Source organism: Castor canadensis, chromosome 5 (genome assembly GCF_047511655.1).
Source record: "Castor canadensis chromosome 5, mCasCan1.hap1v2, whole genome shotgun sequence".
Taxonomy (NCBI): domain Eukaryota; kingdom Metazoa; phylum Chordata; class Mammalia; order Rodentia; family Castoridae; genus Castor; species Castor canadensis.
Window position 1 is genome coordinate 161,941,590 of NC_133390.1, and position 25,031 is coordinate 161,966,620.

Here is a 25,031-nt window from a genome sequence, read left to right on the forward strand (position 1 = left end):
TGGGAGGGGGCAAATGATTCTGGAGGTGCACACAGCACAAGTCCACAAAAGTAGACATCTCCCCTTATCGTGTCCCAAGACCTTAGTGGATGTCTAAAATGGTGGGTAGTATTGAACACTGCACATACACACATGTGCTATTTTTTCTATACATACGATAAGGTTTAACTTATAAATTAGGTAGGGTAAGAAACTGATTATAACAGCTAATAAAATAGAAAAAGGATAAGAATGTACTATAATAAAGATTATGCAATGTGGCCTCCATCTTTTGAAAGAGTCAAAACAAATAGTATTTTCAGACCACAGATGAAACAGGTAAATGAAACCCCAGAAAGTGAAACCTCAGCTAAGGGGCCATTGCCTCCTCTACTTCACAGAGGAGAGTGGTTGCCCAGAGAGGGCCAATGTTGACCCAAAGTCACACAGCCAGTGTGTGGGAGAACCAGGGCTTAAATCCAGGTTTCTAAACTCTGAGCTCAGGATGCTTTTCTCAGCAGGAGAGCTGCTTCTCTGAGGCTAAGGCAGAGCCATCCTCCCCACCTTTGAGAGAGGCCCAGGGAAGAACCTCTGCAGAGGTCCTGCTTCAGCAATGCTGGTGAGAACTTCTGTGTCTTCTTATCAAAGCAGTAGATGTGGCCTGGACGCCTGCCTGGGTTCCTCCAGACTGATCATGGATTCAAAGAGGACAGTGGTGGCAGGACAAATGGTTGGGGCGGGGGGGGGCAGGACAAGTTGGGGAGGGGGTGGAGGGCCGTCCCCTCCCAGACCCAGGTGGGAGCTGTCCAGCATCCTCCCTTTCAGGCGACAGCAGGAGTCAAAATAGGCAATTAATTACTGCCTGCTGGCCTCGGCTCCCCTTCTTCTCTGCTCAGCCAAGTGTGTAATGGAAATGGGACCAAAACAGACTCCCCTGCCCAAAGGGAACCTGGCATGCCAGCAGAGGGTCAGCTCTAAGGGGTGGGGGAGACACAGAGGTGGGTTTATTCAGACAGGGGGCTTTCCCTGCACCCCCACCCCCTCATCCCTCACCTTTCCCTGCCTTTGTGCTGCAGGACACCATCTTTTCAGAGCCCTGCTCCTAAACAGCCTGAGCATAGGAGCGTTGTTCATAACAATCACAGGAACAGCAGTGAATGAAGTGGAATCCTACATGATTTACAAACGTTGTCTCTTTTAATCCTCCAAGCAGTCCTTTGATGTAATTTTTAAGCCTATTTTACTGATGAGAAATGTTGAAACCCAGAGAGGTGGAATAAGCTCTAAGGGGATGGTACTTTGTAGAGTTGGAGGACAGACTCTGGAATCACACAGACTTTTTCTGTTTTGGCAATACTGGGATTTGAACTCAGGGCTTTGTACTTGCTAGGCAGGATTCTGCTGCTTGAGCCATGCCTTCAGCCCCAGACAGACTATTTGCATCATTTGGCCTCGACCAGTTATTTAACTTCTTTGTGCTTCAGTTTCCTTATCTACTTAGAGTTGCTAGAAAACTGTTTGATATGAAGCATCAATCAGTAATAAGTTGAGCTGGGCACCAGAGGCTCAGGCCTGTAATCCTAGCTACTTGGGAGGCTGAGATCGGGAGGATGGTGATTCAAGGCTAGCTAGGGCAAATAGTTCATGAAGTCCCATCTCCAAAAAATAACCAGAGCAAAATGGACTGGAGGTGTGGCTCAAGTGGTAGAGTGCCTGCTTTGCAAGCTCAAAGCCCTAAGTTCAAATCCCAGTCCCACCACAAAAAAAAAAAGTGTGTATCTTTAGAGAGTGGGTGGAGGGCTGGTGGAGTTACTCAAGTGGTAGCAAGCAGAGGCCCTGAATTCAAAACCCAGTTCTGCCACCCCCAAAAAAAGAAAAAAAATCGAGGGTGGACGGTATTATACCCTTGCTCTAAAGTAAGATTAACAGAGTAAATGTTTTAGGTGCATACAAAATGGGTGCATAATCTTCTTACACACGTGATAAACATCACAAGTAACTAAGAAACTTTTCCTTCACAAAATTTCAGACATGGTTTTCGGAGTGTGGCTTAAGTGGTAGAGTGCCTGCCTAGCAAAAAGCCCTGAGTTCAAACCCCAGTACCTCAAAAAAAAAAAATTGTGAATTCTCCCACTCTGCCTTTGACAGCCCTCACTGGCCAAGAAACTCAGTTGGGTATTGTTTTCTGTTCTGTGTATTAAGAACATAATGGAAATTTCTTGTTTGTTCTCAGAAGGCCCATTTAAATTCTGATGATAAATCTGTTTTTAGAAAACTTAGACACACTGCTCTGTTAGATATCCTCAGAAGTCTTCTAACCTAGCTGAAAAACTACCGCCTCCAAATGGGGGGAACCGATCCCCTTGACATCCAGATGGGCAGATTGGCGAGTGGGGTCATGGGGTAGCGAAGGGAAAGAAAGAAAATTCTGTTCAGATCAGTGGTATACAAAAGGCAAGGTACAGACTCTTCAGTGAGCCAGGGATCGCCCCTTCCTCATCCACGCTTACTAGGTGTGCTTCCTCTGTCCCTCCCTGGGGACCTGAGGAAGGGCCTGGGCTAACTCACTTCTGCAGCCACAGAACCAGGCACAGGGACCAGAGAATGCTGAAGGAAAGCATGAGTGATCAAATGACTGAATAAATGACATGTCTACTTGGGAAACTGTAGGAAGTATGAAGTTTAGAGAGAAAAGAGGGAAGGAGAAATAGAGACTGCTGTCTGTTTTCAGCTCCTTAAAAATGATGCAAAATTTCTATATTTTTTGTGACAGAACTCAAAAGTTAAGTTTAAAAAAACAAAGGGCACAAAGGGTATGGAATTTTTTTTCTTTTGTGTATTAAAAAAAGGAAGAAGAGACAAATGTGGTGGTACACACCTATAATCCCAGCTACTCAGGAAGTGGAGACAGGAGGACTGGGAGCTCAAGGCTACCCCAGGGAAAGTTAGGGAGACTCTAGCTCAAAACCAAAATATAGCTGGGTGCCAGTGGCTCACATTTGTAATCCTAGCTACCTTGGAGGCAGAGATCAGGATGGTTGCAGTTTGAAGCAATCCTGGGCCTAGTTTGTGAGACCCTATCTTGGAAAAACTCAACATAAAAACAGGGCTGGTGAAGTGCCTCAGGTGGTAGAGCACCTGCTTAGCAAGGGTGAGGCCCCTGAGTTCAAGCTACAGTACCACCAAAAACTGAAATAAATAAATAAGGCTGGGAATGTGTCTCAAGTGGTAGAGCAGTTGCCTAGCATGTGCAAGGCCCTGGGTTCAAATCCCCAGAAAGGAAGAGAATAATAAGAACATATATCTCTGTGTGTTTATGCAGTTGTCTTTTTATATAGGCCAATGGGGGGCTCCTAAGAAAACCAGTGGTTATGGGGGAATCAAGTGAAATAAAAAATAAATCAAGAAAAGGAAAAAAAAATAGAAAACTTTTGCTCTGAAAAAATGCTACACACAAGTCTCCCCGCTTCTGATGCCTGGGACAGTGAGTTAATGCTAGTTACAGCTCATCTCCTCAAGGACTTGGTGTAATTATGGGCCTGGGGATCTCCTCACCTATTGATCTTGCACTGGAAAGCAATCATTTCCCTAAACTCCACATCTCTCTCATTGGTAGCCTGTGGTCTCCATGCTCTCCATGATGGCCAAAAGGTAGAGCTAGTGGTGGCTGCTGGGGACAGGGACATGAGCAAAGCCTTCTTGGAGGATCAGAGGCTGTCCTGGAGAGGAACGTAAAAGAGCAGAAGCTTAAAGGCCTGAACAGACCAAGGAGGCCAAAAAGATGATACTTTGTTCCCACCTTCATTGCACACATCCAGCATCTTGTGGAGAGAATCCCAGCAGCCTTGGGAATCAGAATGGAGCAGGGTGATCTGCTCTGACCTCAGCATGATCCTGTGACAGCAGGTGTGGAAGTGGCTCAAATGTTCCTGAGGGGCACTGAGCACTGCGGGCTCCAGGGCTGAGCCCCAGAACCATGAGCTGTGAGAACGGGGTGGAGGGAATGGTCTGCAGCACCACACCAGAGGCGAGAGCCTGGGGAGGGGCCCGCGAACCCCTTGGGTCTCATGGTCACCAGCTGGGACTCACATCAAGCAGTCTGACTGCAGCGGCTGGGTCTGGCTAGAAGAGTGTATGGGTGCTGTCCAGACACAAGGACCTCTCTCCCTGTCTTTGGGACACCGACTGAGACCCTGCAGAGTTGGCCTGGGGCCCCTGTATTCCTGCCCAAAAAGGATCCCCTCTACCCAGGGGCTATGGTGAGCACAGTGGCTTGATCTTCACACCTTAGCATGCACGGGGCCTCCTAAACCTTTGCTGATCTTTGTGTTGACAGGTGAGGCAGCCCAGGAGGTCTTTAGAAGAAACTGCAGGCCTGGTCCACACAAGGGCACAGGAAAGCCCCTGGAAGGCTGCACGAAGCCCCGTTCCGTGAGCACTGCCCTGAGTTGGCTGTCCTCCTGTTCAGGCCACAGGCTAGTTGGGGGCATACCCTTCTTCGTAAGTAAATACCCCCCGTTTTTTTTTTTCCGTACTGGGGCTTGAACTCAAGGTCTACACCTCGAGCCACTCCACCAGCCCTTTTTTGTGAAGGGTTTTTTCGATACAGTCTCAAGAACTATTTGCCCGGGTTGGCTTCAAACCACAATCCTGATCTCTGCCTCCTGAGTAGCTAAGATTAAGCCACCAATGCCTGGCCTTAAATTCCCTTTTTTTATAACAGGGTTTGTTCATCCTTGGAACAGACCGTCATTTTTGGTTTCTCTTCTGGGCTCTGATACCTGTGGGTACCACTATCTCCTGAGGCTGATATTGACAAAATGGCAATAGTAATAACAGCCGTAACAATAACGATGTTGATCACAGCTGCCACTTACTGATGTTTACTAAAAGGCACAGGACTTTATGCACATTCTCTTGTTTGGTAGTCATTGACCCATTTTAGAGATTAGGAAAAGGGCACAGAGAGGTTGAGTCATTTCCCCTGGGTCACACAGCCACTAGCGATAGTGCAGAGCTTCAATCAAGCAGCCTGACTCCAGCATGGCTTCTCTTAACAGCAATGCTATGTGGAGCGTCTGTTGGCTTTTCTTCTCAGCTGTCCATTCCCCCAAACTCACTGCATCAGATACGGCTACTGTCCTTGGCTTTGGGATCTCTGAATCATCTCTGAGAAATAGTTTGGCTTTGATGACAGACAAATAGATATGGGATTGAGTCTCATTCCGCTGCTGTAGCTGTGTGGCCTTGGGCCAGGTGTCCACACTTTCTTTCTCTTGGTCTCCAGGTATGCGAAATGATCTAGCAATGTGTGGTGGGCATCTGTGCCTGTGTCCAGTCAGTGCCTCTTCTTTCTCTAAGGACTCTCCCCAACCCCGATTTACAGGGCGATAGTTGAGTTGTCAGTATTACATGACATTGACTTTCTGTCTATAATTGATTGGATCAGGGGTGCATGCTAGACTCCAGCTGGCCAAAGTCCTTAAGACAAAGAGTCAGTCAGCTTAGAGATGGGAGGCTCAGAGACTTAGTATCATGTTTAAAGAAGCAGAAGTGAGAAACAGGGGTAGGTGCTGGTCCCAGCTTTTCTGAGGCTGCCACTCCTATATTTACCTAAGATCCCAGCATCCTAACAGGAGTGCTCCTTTGGATCTATGCTAGTGGTGGAGGGTAAGAGGAAGACACAAGAAACACTTAGTACTCCAGAGGCACCTGCACATCCATGTTTATTGCGGCACTATTCACAATAGCCAAGTTATGGAAACAGCCAAGATGTCCCAGCACTGACGAATGGATTAAGAAAATGTGGTATCTATACACAATGGAATTTTATGCAGCCATGAAGAAGAACGAAATGTTATCATTCGCTGGTAAATGGATGGAATTGGAGAACATCATTCTGAGTGAGGTTAGCCTGGCTCAAAAGACCAAAAATCGTATGTTCTCCCTCATATGTGGACATTAGATCAAGGGCAAACACAACAAGGGGATTGGACTATGAGCACATGCTAAAAGCGAGAGCACACAAGGGAGGGGTGAGGATAGGTAAGACACCTAAAAAACTAGCTAGCATTTGTTGCCCTTAACGCAGAGAAACTAAAGCAGATACCTTAAAGCAACTGAGGCCAATAGGAAAAGGGGACCAGGAACTAGAGAAAAGGTTAGATCAAAAAGAATTAACCTAGAAGGTAACACCCACACACAGGAAATCAATGTGAGTCAATGCCCTGTATAGCTATCCTTATCTCAACCAGCAAAACCCCTTGTTCCTTCCTATTATTGCTTATACTCTCTCTACAACAAAATTAGAGATAAGGGCAAAATAGTTTCTGCTGGGTATTGAGGGGGGGAGCGGGAGGGGGCGGAGTGGGTGGTAAGGGAGGGGGTGGGGGCAGGGGGGAGAAATGAACCAAGCCTTGTATGCACACATGAATAATAAAAGAAAAATGAAAAAAAAAAAAAAAAAAGAAACACTTAGTACACTAGATGGAAAAATAAGCCCTGAACGAGTGGTCACTAGTTACTACGATGACTATTAATAAAAGAGCACAGGCTCAGCTCAAATTCTTCCCTGAGAGGCAGTCTATGACAGAAGAGCAGACAAATTCTGTTTTCTACAGACCACTGCAAGCTGGGGCTTCTCACTGCTCGGATAAGACAGGCTTGAGACGCTCAGAGGGGGCAGAGGACATCCCAGCAGGGACTATGATGCAGAGGGCTTGTTGAAGTATAGAGCTGGGTGGCTTGGGGACTCTCTTCCACTTCCCCTGGCCCAAGCTCTCGGGGGCTATGCCTTCAAGTGGTGCTTGGCATTCCCTTCTCTGGCTGTCCGATCTGTGGTTTGCCCACAGGTTTGTGGAGAGCCTCCTCAGTGGCAGGCTCGGTGCTGAACATCAGGATACAAGGCCACGTCTACACATATGTGAGACACACATAGGCAAAGCACAGAGGGTGGCAGGAATCCTTAGCGGGGGCATATCCTAAACTTGAGGAATCAAAGAGGGCTTCCTGGACTGGGGGCATGACTCAAGAGCAAAACCCTACAAAAGAGCAAAGCTCTTGCTTAGCAAGAGCAAAGTCCTGAGTTCAAACCCCAGTACCACCAAACAAACAAACAAAAAGGGCTTCCTGGAGGAGGTGACATCTAAGCAGTGTCCTAAGAATGAGTAATAATACTAATGAATATTTGTGAAGGATGTATTAGATGTGAGGTATTTTATATGCTTTACTTCCTTTAATCCTCTCTGCCACCTTGAAAAGGAGGTCTGATTATACCCATCAAACAGATGAAGAAACTGAGCTGTGAGTGGAGGAGTCTCCTGGCCACGCAGCTACAGAGTGGTGGAGAGTGAACTTGGCCTCAGCTCTGCCTGCTGTTGAAATGTCTTCTGAACCATGTAAATGAATGTCAGTAGGAGGCAGGATGGAAGCCGGTAGCTCAGTAGCTAGAACTAAGAAGTCTAGTTGAGTCACTGGAGGGAAGGCACTGAAGCAGGGAGGAGGAAGAGGGTGTTTGTACTTTAACCGAGGGTAACTGGGTGATGGAGACCACATGTGGCTTTGGAACTCCATGATGCCCACTGAGACGGCCTGCAGTGAGGGGGGTAGTGCCCAAGCCTGAAGGGCCACAGCCTCTCTGGTGTCAAGGCCGCCTCCTGCCCCCCTTCCACCCTGCCTGACACAGCCCCCCTCAAGGCTGGGCTCTGGAGAGGAGCCCAGGGACTCAGAGCCTCTTCATCTGGAGTGGGGAGTGCTCTGGGATTCTCAGCCAATCACCAAGCTGTCCTTAAATGAGCCATAATGACTCCTGATTGCTCCTTTGTTGTGGGCTGACTCTCCCAGCCACTTCCATCTGAGGCAGTGAGGAGGGGGCTGTAGGGAACCATGCGGACCCCAGTATACCACTGGTTTTCTATTTTAGGTTGAATAGCTGTGGTGGGGGCTGAATGCCCCCTGAGTTCTCAGAGTCCAATAGGCAGACACAGCTTAGCTTGGTGGGGTGAACAGAACCAGTCCCACCGTGGGCAGGACTTTACAGTTGAGGATGCACTTCTTTGCGCACTGGGACAGGATCATATTCCTATATGACTAAGGAATAACTGGGGCTGAGAGATCACAGATAAAAACCAAGAGAGGGTTCACTAATTTGTTCAACAAACATTTACCAAACACCTACTATGTGACAGGCGTTAAATAGGAACCCTAATTGTGACAACTACAACTAGCACTCACTAAGAATTTACCAAGCACCAGGTGATCACTACCTATCTTTGAGAGCTTGTTTGGAGGTTCTAGCAGGGGAGCGCAGCTACTCGTATACCCTTGACCGAAGAACGGTCCTCCTCTATTGGGGATGGTCGTCCTCTTTGACCGAGTGCGCAGCTTCAGGAGGGACGCACATGGAGCGGTGAGGGAGGAAGGGGACACCCGCCTAGACAGCCAGATCAGCCGAATCAACCCTGGCGATCAATGGGGTGACAGATGTCGCAGCCAGATTGCCCTCACATCCACTACCTATCTTTGAAGTGAAGGCTCATCCCTCCTCCCCACCAGCATCTTGAAGCAAACTAAGGCAGGCACTGGATGGGCAGAAGTGGATCTCTCTGACTCCATTCTGAAGGCTGCCATATGTCAAAGTCAGTTAACAAATAAGAGCATTTGTGGGGAAGGGGCTGAGGGGCTGAAGTGATGAGAGGATCCACAGGAGAGGAGTGGTCTCAAGCTGGACCCATGGAGGACCACAGGAGATCTGATCAGAGAACTCACATCCTACAGAAAGTGCCCAGGTGAGCAGAGGAGCCCCTGACACATCACAGTCATGGATGGTGTTGTACTGAAAGACCCTACTCCAACACAAAGTTTTAAAAAAAGCCCCCCCCCATTCCTTGGGATCCTCTCTCTCTCTGTCTCTCTCCTCTCTCTTTCTCCTCTCCTCTTTTTTGATTATTAGGAAGGTGCTCTACCATTGAGCCACACCTCCAGCCCTTTTTGATTTAGTTCTTCTGGGATAGTGTCTCACATTTATGCTAGGGCCAGCCTGGACTGAGATCCTCTTCATTATGTTTCCTATATAGCTGGGTTGACAGGCATCTGTGACCATGCCCAGCTTTTATTGGCTGAGATGGGGTCTTGCAAACTTTTTGCCCAAGCTGGCCTCTAACTGAATCGTGATCCTCCCAGTCTCTGCCTCCTGAGTAGCTAGGATTATAAGCATGAGACACCAAGCCCAATTTTCCTTCAAATCTGTAGCTCCACACACAGACCCATTTGACAATGAATGCCCACTCTTCCTCTCACAGCTGGGGCATGGTTTTGGGGTGAGCATCCTGTCCCCGTTTACCAGATGGGTAAGCTGAAGCTAAGATACTGAGAGTCACCGCCCAGGGTCACTCCACCAGCAGTGGCAGAGTCCAACATGCCCCTCAGGCTGGCCCTGGACCCAGCGGTCATGAGGGCAGCCAGATGTCCCTCACTACTGGCAGGGAGTTGCTGGAACAACCTCAGCCCCTCACTGTGAACATCAAGCCCCTCCCCCTCCTTCTTCATGTCCTTCCCCCCCCCCACCCTGGCCAGCTACACTCAGAGCTATTAACCAGGTCACGCTGGCTTGTCCCAGTCCAATAGTTCCCTTAATTGCCTTTTTATAGCACATCGTACAACTGTTCATTACGCTGACATATTTCCCCTCGAAGGCAGCAGTGGGGGAGCCAAACTGAGGATGGAGACCCGTCCAGGTGGCAGGGGCTGTGTGGAGGGCACCAATGTGTGAAGCTTATTTTCTTCTTGGTCAGAATAAATTAAAGGCAGGCTTCTTACACTTTGAGTAGCACACAAGTCCCTTTTTTTAGGGGGTGGGGAGATCACAGCTCCCTCCCAGCAATTGACAGATTATCTTTATTACATTACTGAACTATGCACAAACATAAAGGCAGGTTGCAAATTCCTTATCCTTTTAGCAATATACGACTGGACAAGCAAAGACAATATACTGCAGTACAGAGCTACAAAATCAGAAATTTCAAAATAGCCCGATTAATCTAATGTGATGGATGATGTGTAACTGAAATTAAATTGCACTTATCCAGTGAATATGGTCTGTAAGCTTCAGCATTTAGCCTCACCCCCACCCCCAACTGTTCTTTTGTCATAAAGCCCATGACAATTAAAGCAGTATTTGGTCAACCAAAAAACCTAGAATCTGCTGTAGATTTTCTAGATATAAAATAATGTAATATAGAATTAGCCAATTCTGAGAATGTGCTCACACACCCAAGATTCACACATCCCAGATTAGGAAACAATAAATGTCCCAGGAGTGTTTATCAGCCATGCAGGTCCCCTATGGGGAACAGCCATGTGTTCTTGTAGCTGCAAAGGCTGGATCACAAAGCCCAGTCACCTCACCTAGACTTTAGTGAAATCCCCAAGCTCTTCTGAGCACCTTCTGTGTGTAGGGTCCCTAGATCAACTCCCTCTTCCCTGTCTCAAGAGTTGTCTATGTAGTCAGGAAGGAGACAGGGAGGTCAGAGTAGACATATACAATAGTCCATGCAGGGAGAATGCCCAGGAGCTGACATGTTTGGCCAGAGGGAGCCACATCTGGATTGCTACCCCTCCTGGAGCCCACACACCCATGCCCTTTTTGGCAGACTCATCTGGAGTGCCAAGGTTATAAGAACAGCTCTGATTCTGGTTTGAATCCTGGATCCATCACTACTTAGCTGTGAGACCTTGGGCAAGCTGCTTAATCTCTAGGGTCCCCATCTGTAAAATTTTCATGAAACCAAGCCATGCCCAAGGGAATGTTGGGAGGATTGTGCACAATGATGTAACCCAGGTCAAACAATTAGCCTAGATCCTGGTAGAAAATAAGCATTTGTTAAATGTTAACATTGATATCTCACCTGACTCCAGATCTCAAGAGAAGGAGAAGAGGAAGAAGCTTCTAGATTGGAATCTCAGGCTGGAGGCTATGGACTCAGCAAGGGTGAGTTCTAAGGGACATGAAACACTTGTATCTGTTTCTGAAGAAGGGCTCTGCCTCCTCATTAGATGTCACAGGGGCTGTGACCTGGACAAACCTTTGGTTCCTGAACTAATGCTGGTCAGGGGCCAGCAGAGCACTCGGTCATAACAAAGACCCTAGATAGGGAGGCTCACACAGCAGATGTTTCTCAAAATTCTGGAGGCTGGAAGTCCAAGGTCAGGTCTGGTTCTGATGAGGGCTCTCCTCCTGGCTTGCAAACAACTGCCTCCCTCTGCATTCTCACAAGGTGGTGGGAGGGGAGGGAGCTCTTTGATGTCTCTTCTTATAAGGACACTAATCCTATCAGATCAGTCCCCTACCCTTTTGGTCTCGAGAACCTTAGTTACTTCTTTAGAAGCACAATGTGACTCTCCAAATAGAGTCACATTGGACTTCAACATATGAATTTGGAGAGACACAATTTGATCCACAGCACTCAGTGAGGTAGGTTATTCTAGATCTGGGAGAGGGTAGGTTTTGACCAGCAAAGACTGGCTCTTGAGGCTTCTAACTGAAGCCCCAGTGGTCAACACAACCCACCCCACCCTCCGTCATTGTCCCTCCCATCCTCCCCTTTCCCCTTCTCGTGCCATCCAATCATTTAAGACCATCTCCCCATGTCCAGTCTTGTAGGCCCTGCCTGAAGTCTCCTGAGATGACAGGACTAAAGTGAGGACTGTGAGGGAACAGTCCCCAGAGAGAGCTTTTAATAGTGTCAGGCGGCCGGTGGTTTGGTGGTTCATGCCTGTAATCCTAGCTACTCAGGAGGCAGAGATCAGGAGGATTGCTGTGTGAAGTCATCCTGGGCAAATAATTCATGAGACCCTATCTTGAAAATAACCAACACAAAAAGGACTAGTGGAGTGGCTCAAGTGATAGAGCGCCTGCCTAGCAAGTGTGAGGTCCTGAGTTCAAACCCCAGTGCTGCCAATAAATAAATAAATAAAGATAGTGTCAGGCACACCAAGAGCACTCTCTGAAGTTCAGCTCTATACCAATAGGCTCCAGGGTACAAATAATCAGACACACAATCCTTGTCCTCCTGGAGTCCAAGGACCTCCACCACTCTGTCTCTCTCAGTTGTTATAACTGGTGACCCACAGATTCCTACAGGGTGGGTATATACCCAAGCCTTTTCTGAACAAAAATCACATCTGATCTGTGTATGTATGACTAGCTTTCAACTACACAGAAGATGATGTGAATATAAAGGATATCCACTTAGAAGAGTTATAGGACTCAGAATTCAGGGCTGGACTTTGGCCAATTGTTTCCTCAACTAATTATGCTATGAGATCATGGTGGAAAATGATTTCCTGATATTAACTTAATTCAACCCTAGCTGGGTGTTTATTGAATGTCTACTCTGTGCTGGAGACCCTGTGGGAATAAGGCTGACCCACTCCCTGCCTCCCAACCAATAGGAGGCCATGCACTCAGAAAAGGATAGGAACAGTTGGTCTAACCCACCAATCAGGTACAGGACACCTCCTTCAGTTCTGGGCAGCTTCTTGTGGTTTTAAGGGCTGCCAAGGGCAAGGTCTGGGCCCACATGTCCCCTGCTCCCTGGCCCCTTCTCAGAGTTCTCAGCATAGAAGGCATGGACCAGAAGCCCAGAGATCATGAAATCCAGTCTCCCTTGCTGAGGCAGGACTTCCCTGGGTATTGTTTCTGATTGGCCATTCAGCCTTACCCTGAAAGGTTAGGCTCCTGCCTCAGCAAGGAAACCTGCTAATATTTACAGTCATTGATGTGTTTAATATATGCACAAACAGCACTTCCCCATCCTGGTCTCACCTGGTTTGTCCCACTGAAGGCAGAGGAATCAGACTCTTTGTTCCATGTGTGGGCAAGAACTTAGAGCCTTCAACCTAGCTGCCCTTTCTCCTCCCTTGTGCCCCTGTACACAGCATCAAGAAATTGGGCTCTGGTGTGGATGAGAAGAGCATAGCTCCCTCCAGCTGGAGGGAAACCTTACCAACATTCCAGCCCCAGGAGGCCTGGGAGTAGGATGATCTGTGGAGCCAGTGCCTGTTCCCTTAGCAGGAAGGCTCACAGATAGACCTTGCTCTGGAAAAGGAGAGCTCTGAGCTACAGATGGGGAGGGGGAGAGGGGTCTCTTTGTGATCATTCAGCCCCGAAATGATGCTGGTGATGTTGGCTTTCCAGGCCATTAATTCAACCGTTCCTGCCCCGCCCCCCCACCCCTCATGTTGCTGCCTGCTCTGGGAGATAAGCCCTGTTCTATTTAACCCTAATCATTCCCCCCAGAGTGGCCTCCATCGCTGTTAGCAGGCATTTAACCCCCTGGGTACTGAAAACATTGAAGGCTGAGGGTGAGCTCATGTGTCACAGGGGGTGTGCATTTCACCTGAAACCTGGCTCCAGGATACTGATCCAGATTCCTGAGCCAGAAGTCCCTGCTCCATGGGCTTGGAAGGAGTCCTGGGAACCTCTCACCCACTTTCTCCAAGGAAACTTATGTCCTTCCAAGACAGTGGGATCCTGCATGGTCCTGGGAGGAGACACCTCTCCCAGACTGGGCAGCAGCAGCTCCTGCTCTCCCCTAAACACTCTCCCCTCCCAGTTTCTTACTCCCAGGGTCTGGAGTCTGGTGTCAGTAAAGGGACGGCAGTGGTACCTTTGCCTCTTTTGTGTCCCAGTGGCTGGTGCCTCTGCTTGGCACCATTTGCTCCAGCTCCCTCCTGCCCGCTTCTTGCTTGTTCCCTGCCACTTTCTTCCTTTGTTCTCTCTCCCTTCAGTGATCAGATAGGGTCATTCCTAACTATTGGTCTCAGTGTGAATGAATCTGTGTGTGTGTGTGTGTGTGTGTGTGTGTGTGTGTGTGTGTTCTTGTGTCTGGGAATCTGTCAGTGTATGATTTTCCATGTGTGTAAGTCTTCTTATATTGCTGTGTGTCTAAGACTATTATCTGGGTGGCTCTGCCCACTTGGAGGGATCCATGGGTGTCTGTCCTGGTTTCTTTGTGTGGTGGCCAGTACAAATCTTGCATGTGTCTGTGTGCCAGCCTGCCCTTGAACCTGTGTGTATTACTGTCAATCTGTACAAAACTACCAATTGCTTGAATCTGTGTGTTGGTCCTCATTTCTTTGTGCATCTGTCAGTCGGCTTGTCATTGTCTGTGTGTGACTGTACACGTGTGCTCTTTCGACTCAGAAAGGCAAGCTGTGCAGATTCCTTCCACAGGGAGGGGATGCCCTGGGAGGAGCTATATTGGAGAATTTGAAGGCTGATGGCTTCACTAGAGCACAGTCCAGCACATTACCAGCTAGGTAAGTCATCAGGTTTGTCTCCTGAGGCCACCTGCCAGGTCCCCTGCCCTCTGCCCTCCTCCTGTCCTTCATTTCCTTTTTCCCCCCCCATCAGCTCAGGGTAAGGACAGAGAAAAGTGGGACAAAAACAAAGAGTGTTACATTCTAACTTCTTCAGACTCTAGACCCAATCACATGTTTTTTCTTGTAGGCTCATCCACTCCCCATCCCAACAATGAGAAATGACACTCGATGGGTTACAACAGCAATCACAAAACAACTGTTACCATGTTAGACACTCAGCACCTGCTGAGCATTTCATATGCAACATCTGATCTTATTCTCTCAATAACTCTACAAAGCTGTTGTTTTTCTCACCATTCAGGGATAAGAAAATGAGGGTAAGAGAAGTTAAGCAAGTAGCCCAAGTCCAAACCAGAACATGAAGGAACAGGATTTTCCATAGGGAGGAAGGCTGCTAGTGAGTTTGCCACAGCCATCTTCAGCCTTGGAAAAGATATTTATTGCAAACAGCAGGAAAGGGGGAAAACAGAGGACTTCCTTCTCCAACTGTTGGCAACAGGGGACTGAGATCTGATTTTGAATTTCATTTGTTTGGACAGTGAAGTGGCCAAATACCAAACAACCAGGGAAAGGGGATGGAAAGGTAAGATGAGGTCACGAATGGGAAGGCACACTGGAGGGAGTGTCAGGATAGCTTGGTTCTAACCTAGGTTTCCCTTGTATTCTTTGTGACCTTGAGCAGGACACTTCACTGCTTGGGTGTGAATTTGCTTATCTATAAAATTAGGCTGAGCATGAGGCTCTGTTGAAATGTTTTAAGTGTGGAAGGAAGGACGATGGATCTGTGTGTTCCTCTGAGACCCAGTTCTTGGGGAGAGTTGGGGTGGGGATGTAGGAAGGGATCATGATTTCATGGGTTTGGCAATTGCCACGTGCATAGGAAGGATGGTGAAAGGTGCATCGAATGAATAAGTAAACAACCCCATTTCCCTAAGGGAAGACTGTCACAGCCCCTGGGTCCTATAGCAATGAACATAGTAAGGGAGAGGAAGAAGAGGTACTCATTTTAGATTCAGTGGTCAAAGAAAACATTGGTGGCCATCTTGAGATCTGGGGGTGGGGGTGGCATAGGGAATCCTACAAAGACACTCAGAGGTGGCCCAGATTGTGTCATGTGGGCCAAATAATTCTACCAGGAACAGAGGGCAGGGAAGGAGATCTTCCTCTAGAGGAATCTGGAGGGCAAAGGCTCTCCTGCAGTTGGGGACTGGGGTCTCTCTATTGGGCAATTCTCTGACTGTGGGGATCCATTCTATTTCAAGTCTCTTTGGAGGAGACCTCTGTGTCTGAGAAGGATGAATCTCTGTCCTGTCTTGGCTTTGAATCCCAGCATGGCCTGGAGCCTTCTTTGGGGGAGGGCTCTATGGAGAGGTGTTTTGATCAGATGACTAGAATTGGGGGAGGATTCTTGGGGGAGGTGTTCTGTGCGGTGGAGGCAGGAGATTTGCAGAGCTCTTAGGGAAAATTAAAGCGTCACCTGTGGACGGATGAGGAACATCTCTGTTCCTCTGGTGAAGGACCCATGTCTGGAGAGATGCCTCCTCGGGAGACTGTGAGGTGCTTGGGATGGAGGGGGAGGAAGTGACTGAGGAGCCTGTCTTGTCCTGGCAGCTCCAACTCGCTGGTCAAAGCCCTCAGGCCGCCCTACTTGTGCGCTGACGTGAGCTAATCCAGAAATACTGCCTGGGAGGAAGAGACTGGGGTTCCCAGGGAGAAAGAGAGGAGACTTGGGGGCCGCTCTTTTTTCCTTTCCTTCAGCTTTCCCTCCCTGCCCCCTATCACAGCGCTACTTATCTATCTACTCTGGGACTGCCAGGTCTACCCCTGTGATTTACTGGGTAGGAGGAGTCCAAGCCAGAGCCCAGGTGGGGACCTAGGTAGGGACCCACAGAGAGCAGCGACCCGCTCCCGCTCGAGACAACTACAAAGGGCCTCACACGAGCACAAACGCAGGCAACTCCATTCGGAACACTTATGCAAACGCAATCCAGCACACCAGCCTCTCAGGATCACAGACCCCAGACCCCAATGCGCTCAAAAACATACATACGGAATATACACGCTTACCGAATCTCACCCTCAGAGTTCACACAGATCCAGTCCCTGGCAATGTCTGATGCAGTATTTTGTCTTTGTCTCTGGGTCTCCTTATTCGTGCCAGCACACACACGCACCTCACTCAACAGAAACATTCAGGCTCTCAGTGCCCCAGTGGCTGCGGTCCGGGGGGAGGGGCGGCTGGGTGGGAGGAGGCAATGCGTCCTGGGCCTGCAGCGCTGTGAGCCCTTCTTTACTTCGCGCGCGACACCGGCTGCGCCTCTCTCGGTGTGGGCATTCGCCAAACAGCCACCAGGCACCTAGAGGTATCCTCAGAGTGCTGCTTCCTTCCAGGTCCCCCAAACGAAAAAAGAGCGAAAAGCTAACCTTTCGCCTCCTTTCTCCGCGCATTTGGAGAGAGGTTGATGACCAGCAACCCGCTGAATGGCTTCCATCACGATGTCCCAGGACAGGGGAAGACAACCCAGATAAGTGAACCCGGAGCTGAGAATCCTTGACAGTGATCCATGCCCGCCACTTCTGCCTTCAAGGTGAACTTGCGGCCAGGTTTAAGGGCGAGCGATGAGTGCCTGGGAGACCAACCGACGCCTAGACGGCCCGCTCCACCAAACCCGGCAACTGTGTTCCGAAGGCCTTCTGGGCGTCCAGATCAGTCCTTAGCAACAGGATCTGGGGCCCCATGCTCCGGGACTGTGAATGGTTGGTCAGGTGCGGGGGACCGCGCTAATCAGCCCACCTCGAACCCCTCCCTCACTGCAGCGGCGGCGAGGTGGGAAGGGCCAGGATGGAGTGAAGCACCTCCTCCAGAAATGCAGCACTTCAGGCCCCCGCCCCGCCCTCCGCGCTTCCCTCCCGCCGCCTTCCCAAGGGCGCCCTTCTCTTGCCCCTATCTCACTTCTAAATCCCTTCGTGCCACCTTTCTCTTGCCCTCGCCCCTCCTCAAGCCCCCTGGCTCCAAGTGTTTCCCCTCTCCAACCTCCACCCCCGCGCCGCCTGACTCCGAGGGGCGGGAGCGCACCGGGCTGCGCACGGGTGGGGGCGCCGCGCCAGCCTCGCGTAGCTGCTCTGACGCCGCTGCCGCCACCACCTCCCTCCGCAGCCCAGCCCGCGCCCCGCGGCAGCTCCGCAGTGCACTAGCCACCGCCGCCGCCGCCGCTCCGCCAATACGGCCGCTAGCCTGCCGGGTCACTCCCGGAACGAGCCTCCAACGACAGCCGAGAGGGTCATGAGCCAGAGCGCCCCGGAGCTCCGTGCGGAGAGCGAACGGAGATAGCGGCCTCGCGCCCCTCGGCCCTCGCTGTCTTGACGCCCGTCCTCCGCGTCCCCAGCTCCTTCTGTCCTTTCCTCCGGCCCCCACTACTGCCATGGCCACCCTGCTCCGCAGCAAGCTGTCCAATGTGGCCACGTCCGTGTCCAACAAGTCCCAGGCCAAGGTGAGCGGCATGTTTGCCAGGATGGGTTTTCAGGCGGCCACGGACGAGGAGGCGGTGGGCTTCGCGCACTGCGACGACCTCGACTTTGAGCACCGTCAAGGCCTGCAGATGGACATCCTGAAAGCCGAGGGCGAGCCCTGTGGGGATGAGGGCGCCGAACCGCCCGTCGAGGGAGACATCCATTACCAGCGCGGCGGCGGCGCTCCGCTGCCGCCCTCGGGCTCCAAGGACCAGGCCGTGGGGGCAGGTGGCGAGTTTGGGGGCCACGACAAGCCCAAGATCACGGCGTGGGAGGCAGGCTGGAACGTGACCAACGCCATTCAGGTGAGCGCGGGATTCCCAGCTCTGCCTACCCCCACCCTCACCCCAGCTCTGAGTGACAGGTCCTGCCCCCACACAAATCCCTCGGAGAGTTCGGCTTTGATGCCCTCTCCAGTACCTGAGAATCCATCATCTCTCCCTCCCCAAAACCTTCCTAGAGGGGCGCGAGGATCTACGGCCCCAGGTGGTGTCTACCGCCCCATTCGCACCCTCTCCCACTGCCCCAGCTTCAGGATGGCGTGGCTGACTTTCTGTGGGAGACACAAGTGCAGAGACCCTGCAAAAAAGCTAGGGAAATAGGGGTATGGTGGGGGAGGGGGAGAGGGGAGGGATGAGGAAGAATGAAAATCAGGATCGGAAAGCAGAGTATTGCCTTGGACTTCGGAATGGATTCGCAGCTGCATTTTCGGGAGGAAAGGAGAAGGGGAAACAGCTGAGTTGGAACTCCTGCCCCGACTCACATGCATAAAGAGTGCAGAGTACAAAGGCAGGTCCACATGTCCACAGCCCCCTTCCCCTTCAGCAAATGCACACACGACATACACCTATTTATAGATCACAGGATTATCCCCCAAATACACCTGCATACACCCGTACATCAGAAAGCACATTATCTTTACATAGCAAGCACACACGTATTCATTCGCACATAACACGTGCACACGCAGGCACACACTCATGCGTGACAGGACCCGATGGGCTCAGGACCCTCAGGTGCAGCTTTGTTGAGACATACGGACGTACTCGAATACCTATGGTCCAAGGGACTCCGAGCTATGGAGCTGCGCACAGACTAGCCCCTCTCCTCGGAAATCCCGGCTACACCGCAGTGGCTGGCAGCACTTCCTTGTCACCCTGGCTGAAGCCCCCTCCATAGGCTTACAACAGTCCCTGGTATCTTGGCCCGCCATCTCTCCCCCTACTTCCAACCCCCCACCCCCAGCCCTGTTCCCCACCAGGCGGCGCCGTACTCCTAGCAAACGTGTTTGAAGTCCTCACAACGACCCCAAGCGCTGACAAGGGATGACAGCTCGCAGTTTCAGGGACAGAGGAGGCCTCAACTCCGGGAATCCCTGGGCTCTCTGGCTTGGTCCTGTGGCGTCCCACGAGCGCCAGGTCGTTGAGGCACAGAACATAGGTTTCCTGGCAGTTGAAGGCGCCTCGGGATTGCTGCGCGTCACTGACTCAGCGGGACTCCTAGGTTGTCCAACCCGAGACATTTCCCGCTCCAGGACTGGGCTAGATAACCTTTACAGACTAGAGGCAGGGTTGGGGGGTGGGGAGGAAGGTGCACCCACTTTCGTTTTCGTAGGCGGTTTTTCCTAGCACATCTTTCAAGGTCCCGTTCCATAGACCTGGAAAGAAGGCCAGGCAGTAGGCTGGAGGCGCGAAAGCCTCCAGGACCCTGGATTTCGTTAGCTTCGCTTCCCTATTTGGTTTCTAAACCATCCTTTCACAGTTGGCCCTGTCAATCCCACAGTTTGATTTGGGTTTCCCGCAGAGCTCAAGCTTCCCGGGTAGATACCACTTAGTATCCTTCCTTAGGTCTTGCCCTCGCCCCAACGCACACCAGCCTTGTTCCTAGTCTCCATATTTCCAACCCTGCCTCCTTCCTCTTTGTGCCCCAGTCCCCAAAGCCCTTGCCACCCCCAAAACACATTCCCTCCCTTCTGGCTTTGCCCCACTTTCAGCCCCTTTTCCTCTCTACCCTATTACTTCCAGTGCCGCCTCTACCACGTACTTCTCCCGCGAGGCCCTTACGCACCCATTCCAGCCCACCTTAAGTCCCATTCCAGCACACCTTAAATCCGGTGCCCACTCTTCCCAGTAGCTCAGGCTCAGCTCTCTTTTTAAGCGCCGCTTTCCAATCCCGATCCTTCCAACCCCCTTCTTCTCCTCTCTGGTCCCCACTTCTGGTTCTATACCCTAGAATCATCCTCCCACCCCCCCAGTTATCTTCACATGCCCCCTACCCTCAGCCTCCTCACTACTTCCCAGCCATGAGCTCACCTTTCTTTCTCAGGTCCATCTTTGAACACCTTCCTCTTCATCTATGACTGAACACCCAGGCTCCCCATTAGGTTCTTTTTCACCCTCATTCCAGCCTACCCTTAAACTCTCCCTGCAGGTGGTTTAGGCACAATTCTTACTCTCCTCAGCGCCCCCTCGTGATAGTTTTAAGTCACGCCCCTGAGCCCTCTTTCCCAGGCTCAGTCCACTGAGCGCCCTTGCCTTGTTGCCTCTCTGCTCCACAGGGCATGTTCGTGCTGGGCTTACCCTACGCCATCCTGCACGGTGGCTACCTGGGGTTGTTTCTCATCATCTTCGCCGCGGTGGTGTGCTGCTACACTGGCAAGATCCTTATCGCGTGCCTGTACGAGGAGAACGAGGACGGCGAAGTGGTGAGGGTGCGGGACTCATACGTGGCCATAGCCAATGCGTGCTGCGCGCCACGCTTTCCCACGCTGGGCGGCCGCGTAGTCAACGTGGCGCAGATCATCGAGCTGGTGATGACTTGCATCCTGTATGTGGTGGTGAGCGGCAACCTCATGTACAACAGCTTTCCGGGGCTGCCCGTGTCGCAGAAGTCCTGGTCCATCATCGCCACAGCGGTGCTGCTGCCCTGCGCTTTCCTGAAGAACCTCAAGGCGGTGTCCAAGTTCAGTCTGCTGTGCACGTTGGCTCACTTCGTCATCAATATCCTGGTCATAGCTTACTGTCTATCACGGGCGCGTGATTGGGCTTGGGAGAAGGTCAAGTTCTATATCGATGTCAAGAAGTTCCCCATCTCCATTGGCATCATCGTGTTCAGCTATACGTCGCAGATCTTCCTGCCTTCCCTGGAGGGCAACATGCAGCAGCCTAGCGAGTTCCACTGCATGATGAACTGGACGCACATCGCCGCCTGCGTGCTCAAGGGCCTCTTCGCTCTGGTCGCCTATCTCACCTGGGCCGACGAGACCAAGGAGGTCATTACGGATAACCTGCCCGGCTCCATCCGCGCTGTGGTCAACATCTTTCTGGTGGCTAAGGCGCTGTTATCCTACCCGCTGCCCTTCTTCGCTGCTGTTGAGGTGCTGGAGAAGTCGCTCTTCCAGGAAGGCAGCCGTGCCTTCTTCCCCGCCTGCTATGGTGGCGACGGGCGCCTCAAGTCGTGGGGGCTGACGCTGCGCTGCGCGCTGGTGGTCTTCACGCTGCTCATGGCCATCTACGTGCCGCACTTCGCGCTGCTCATGGGCCTCACTGGTAGCCTCACCGGCGCCGGCCTCTGCTTCCTCCTGCCGAGCCTCTTTCACCTGCGCCTGCTCTGGCGCAAGCTGCTGTGGCACCAAGTCTTCTTCGACGTCGCCATCTTCGTCATTGGCGGCATCTGCAGCGTGTCCGGCTTCGTGCATTCCCTGGAGGGCCTCATTGAGGCCTACCGAACCAACGCGGAGGACTAGGGCGCAAGTGCGAGCCACGGCCGCACCCGCGCCTCCCTCCTGCCCCACAACCCACCACCCACCACCAGCCCCGTGCGCCCGGCCGCCGCGCTTGGGAAACCAAGCTTTAAACATCTCTGGTTCCTAGTTTCTGATTATTCGGGGATGGGGGTGGGAGGGGATAGGGATCCATGACCCTTCCCGTCTGCGTTTCTGTTGTTCTTTCTTTTCCACAACACCCTGGTTTTGGGGGGAGGTGGGGCGCGTTTGTGGGCAGGATTTTTTTGTCCTTACAGGAGGGCCCCCTCCCGCCCCGGCACTTTGACTCCAGTCACCAAGTGGGGTGGAAGGGAGGGAGAAGGGGCGCAGCTCGCAGGCGCGGAAATTTGACCTTGGGGGGACATTTCACAGTCATCCAGTGCTCGGAATCTATAGCGTCCAGCCATTTCCAGCAAGAGCGCTTCCCATTCCCGAGACATTTCAACCTTGCAGCCAGAAAGGCTGACCGGGAAGTCCATTTCTGGTGGGCGATTTCCTTCAGCGAAGCCGGGAGAAGCCGCGGCGGGTGCGATTTGCCTGCCGGTTTTCAGGAATCCAAACTCATCTTGTGCAATTTATCAGGTTGTGGAACTGTTCTGTGCGTGTGGTGTGCTCGTGGTGAATAAGATGAAATGTATATCAGAAAAAAATCTATCTAATTTAGAGTGCGGTGCATAATTATATCCGCAAATAAAGAAGAAACAAAGGTGTGCGCGCCTCGTGTCAGTGCTGCCTGTTCGCTTGAGCCGAGCCGGATCCCCATGGGTGGCTGAGCAAGCTGAAGCAGGGAGGGAGTGGAGGTGTCGCTCTGATTAAAGGGTCCCGGGAAAGCACAGAGGTTGGGTGTCAACTAGAGGAAGCTCTGTCAGGTGTGTGTGTTGTCAGGGGTGTGTGTGTGTGTGTGTGTGTGTGTGTGTGTGAGAGAGAGAGAGAGAGAGAGAGAGAGAGAGAGAGAGAGAGAGAGAGAGAGAGAGGGAGAGTGGAGTAGGGGTGAGAGGACACCATAAAAGGAGTGTTCAGTAGCCACTGCTGGCCTCAGCCATCAAGACAAGATTTGGTCCCAATCCTCAGAGGCGATCCATCTGACAATTCGGTGGATGCTCTCAACCTCCAATCAAAAAAAAAAAAAAAAAGGCGGTAGGGGAGTTGTGTGTGCTTGTAGGACATAACATTTTTATAGGACAAAAATCCTAACGTTTATTGAACAGATACTTTTTTTTTTTGAGGCTGAGTCTCACTGTGTAGCCCAGGCTGGAGTGGAACTCGAGATCCTCCTGCCTCAGCCTCCCCGGTGCTAGGATTACAGGTGGGCACCAGGACACCCTGCAGCAAATATAGACAGCACTTTAGGGCTGGAGCTATGAAAAAACAAACTCTCCCTGCCCTCATGGAGCTTTCAGTCTGGCAGATGGGAGTCAGGCAGACATTCACAAGCTGACTGTAGATTGTGAAGAAAATTACAAAGGAACAGGTTGTATATTTCCCAGACCCCCCAGGGCCAGGTGCCAAATGAACCTTGCAGGCAGGCATCTCTCAACCAAGTGCGATCTGCCTCAAGTCCAAGCGGGGGTTTACAGAGATCCGGTCATTTATCATCAACAGCCCTGTACTATTTGAGTCTGTTTCCCTTTACCTTGTGCAGTCTGTCCAAATTTGTCTGAATTGCTCAAAAATCGCAATGCTTTTTTGTGTGATTCCAGACTTTAAGGGCAGTACCTTTGCTTCCTCCAGGAGTTCCTATTCCTGTCTCAGGACTGTTGAGGAGTGTCAGGGGTAGACTTTCTAAATGAGGGTTGGAAACCCAGGATGGCTGAGGTTGCTGCTGGTGGTGGTGGGTCCTCACTCACCACAAGAGACCACCACAGAGGCACAGCCCTCTTAGAATGATTTCTTCAGATGCCATTGGTGTCAGAAAGAACCGAGAGAATGTCAAATAGGGTGTTCCATTCTCCCTTTATCAGGAGGAGGGAAGGAGGGAAAAAGAGAGAGGGAGAAGGGTGGGAGGAGAGGGAGAGAGAGAGAAGAGAGGAGAGGACAGAATGGGGTGGCAGAGTGCGTATCTGTCACATGGGGAGGCTGTATCTGTCTTGGTAAATGTGTCTGCATGTGTGCAGCGAATCCATGTGGCTGTGCTCTGCCATATTCTTATAACTGAGGTGACCTCATATTGGGTTCTACTGATACAGAATGGGAGTAGAAGGGAAAAGGGGATGGGGTCCAGTGCCCTTATTATCTAATTCCCCTTTGTCACTAGTGTTCCACATTCAGGTTCTGGGACAAGCCAAAGAGTTCTTAGTTTCCCATCTCCCAGGACCACCAACATCTCCCAGACCAAGGGAGGATGGTTCTGACTATTCACCTCTCTACCTTGTGTTTCTGCTTTTCAGCAGGTCTATGGACCCTGAGCTGTGCTCTGAGTTGGAGTTCATTCTGTTCCCTTCAGAAAAAGGCAGGACTTCTACAGCGAAGAGAAGGTGGGAGCATTACGCTGTACCAGCTCCATGCTTCCCATCCTTTAAAGGATGAATGGAGCACCATGCATGCTCCAGACAGCAGCTGCTATCTCTGGGGCTTATTCTGGACCTGTCCCACTGGGTCTTGGCTCCCATCTTTGGGCTCAGTTTTTAGGAGCCCAGGTCCTGAAAGGGTGAATCCTGGTGGTGGGAAAAGCTGGAGAACCAGTTCCCTAGATGCCCCAAAGGGAACTCTGCACTGTAGCCAATAGGACATCAACCCTCAAATTGACATCCAGGCCACTGGAGAAATGGGGAGCAGAAGTAGATGGGACCCACCTCTGCACCCACTCACCCCTCCTAAAGTACAAGTGGAAGTGGAAAGGAAGAAGTCCTGACTTAGCTTCAATGTGCTTCTTGAAGGACTCGAAGTCCCAGGAAGCAGATAGACCTGGCAAGTTTCAGTCCAGGGCCACCTGAGATGCAGAGACTTCTGCTCTGCCCCGGTCTTCCCATCCAGAGTTCCCATCAGTTCTTTCATCCTGGCTTCACTTGCTGCAGACCCTAAGAAATCTTTTAGGGTCTTATCTGCAGCAAAGATGTGCTGGCATACTGACCTGGTACCCTGGGACCATGGCCCGGAACTACCAAGACTCTTGCCAGCCAAAGGAACCTAGAAGACCCAGCCACAGGGTCCCAGTAGCACAAGCTAACTGACCCTTAAAGAAGGGTCTCTGCCTTCATAATTTGGGTAAATTCTAGCACACCCTGGAGCTCTAAATGCTTCCTGCCCCCCACCATGTCCTGCCTGGTTAATTATTGCTTATTTCTATGCTTTATTTCAACATAACATTTCAAAAGTGAACCTTTGGCTATTGTTTCCCTAAACTCAGAAGGATGCTACAGTATGGAACATGTTTTGTTATGTGATATGTTCTATCCCA

The 25,031-nt window shown here is 51.1% G+C and overlaps 1 protein-coding gene and 1 long non-coding RNA gene across 2 annotated transcripts in view; one reads left to right on the forward strand and one right to left on the reverse strand.

The window, feature by feature from the left end:
* LOC141423402 (uncharacterized) overlaps nt 1-16,913 on the reverse strand; it is a 91,427-nt gene extending 74,514 nt beyond the window's left edge. The window contains exon 1 of the long non-coding RNA XR_012448244.1: nt 16,786-16,913. This is a non-coding gene — a long non-coding RNA (uncharacterized lncRNA). The remainder of the gene's footprint in view (nt 1-16,785) is intronic.
* Nucleotides 16,914-17,228: 315 nt separating this feature from the next.
* Slc32a1 (solute carrier family 32 member 1) lies at nt 17,229-21,785 on the forward strand. Its single transcript, XM_020184726.2, has 2 exons — nt 17,229-18,176; nt 20,429-21,785. Exons 1-2 carry the CDS (start codon nt 17,784-17,786, stop codon nt 21,614-21,616), a joined length of 1,581 nt encoding a protein of 526 aa, XP_020040315.2. The 5' UTR covers nt 17,229-17,783; the 3' UTR covers nt 21,617-21,785.
* The last annotated feature ends 3,246 nt before the right edge of the window (nt 21,786-25,031 follow it).

Excerpts from the sequence above, each read along its gene's own strand:
- Slc32a1 (XM_020184726.2), top strand. The coding sequence starts at position 17,784 with ATGGCCACCCTGCTCCGCAGCAAGCTGTCCAATGTGGCCACGTCCGTG. Across the intron at positions 18,177-20,428 it reads ACGTGACCAACGCCATTCAG|GGCATGTTCGTGCTGGGCTT; the intron begins GTGAGCGCGGGA and ends TCTGCTCCACAG.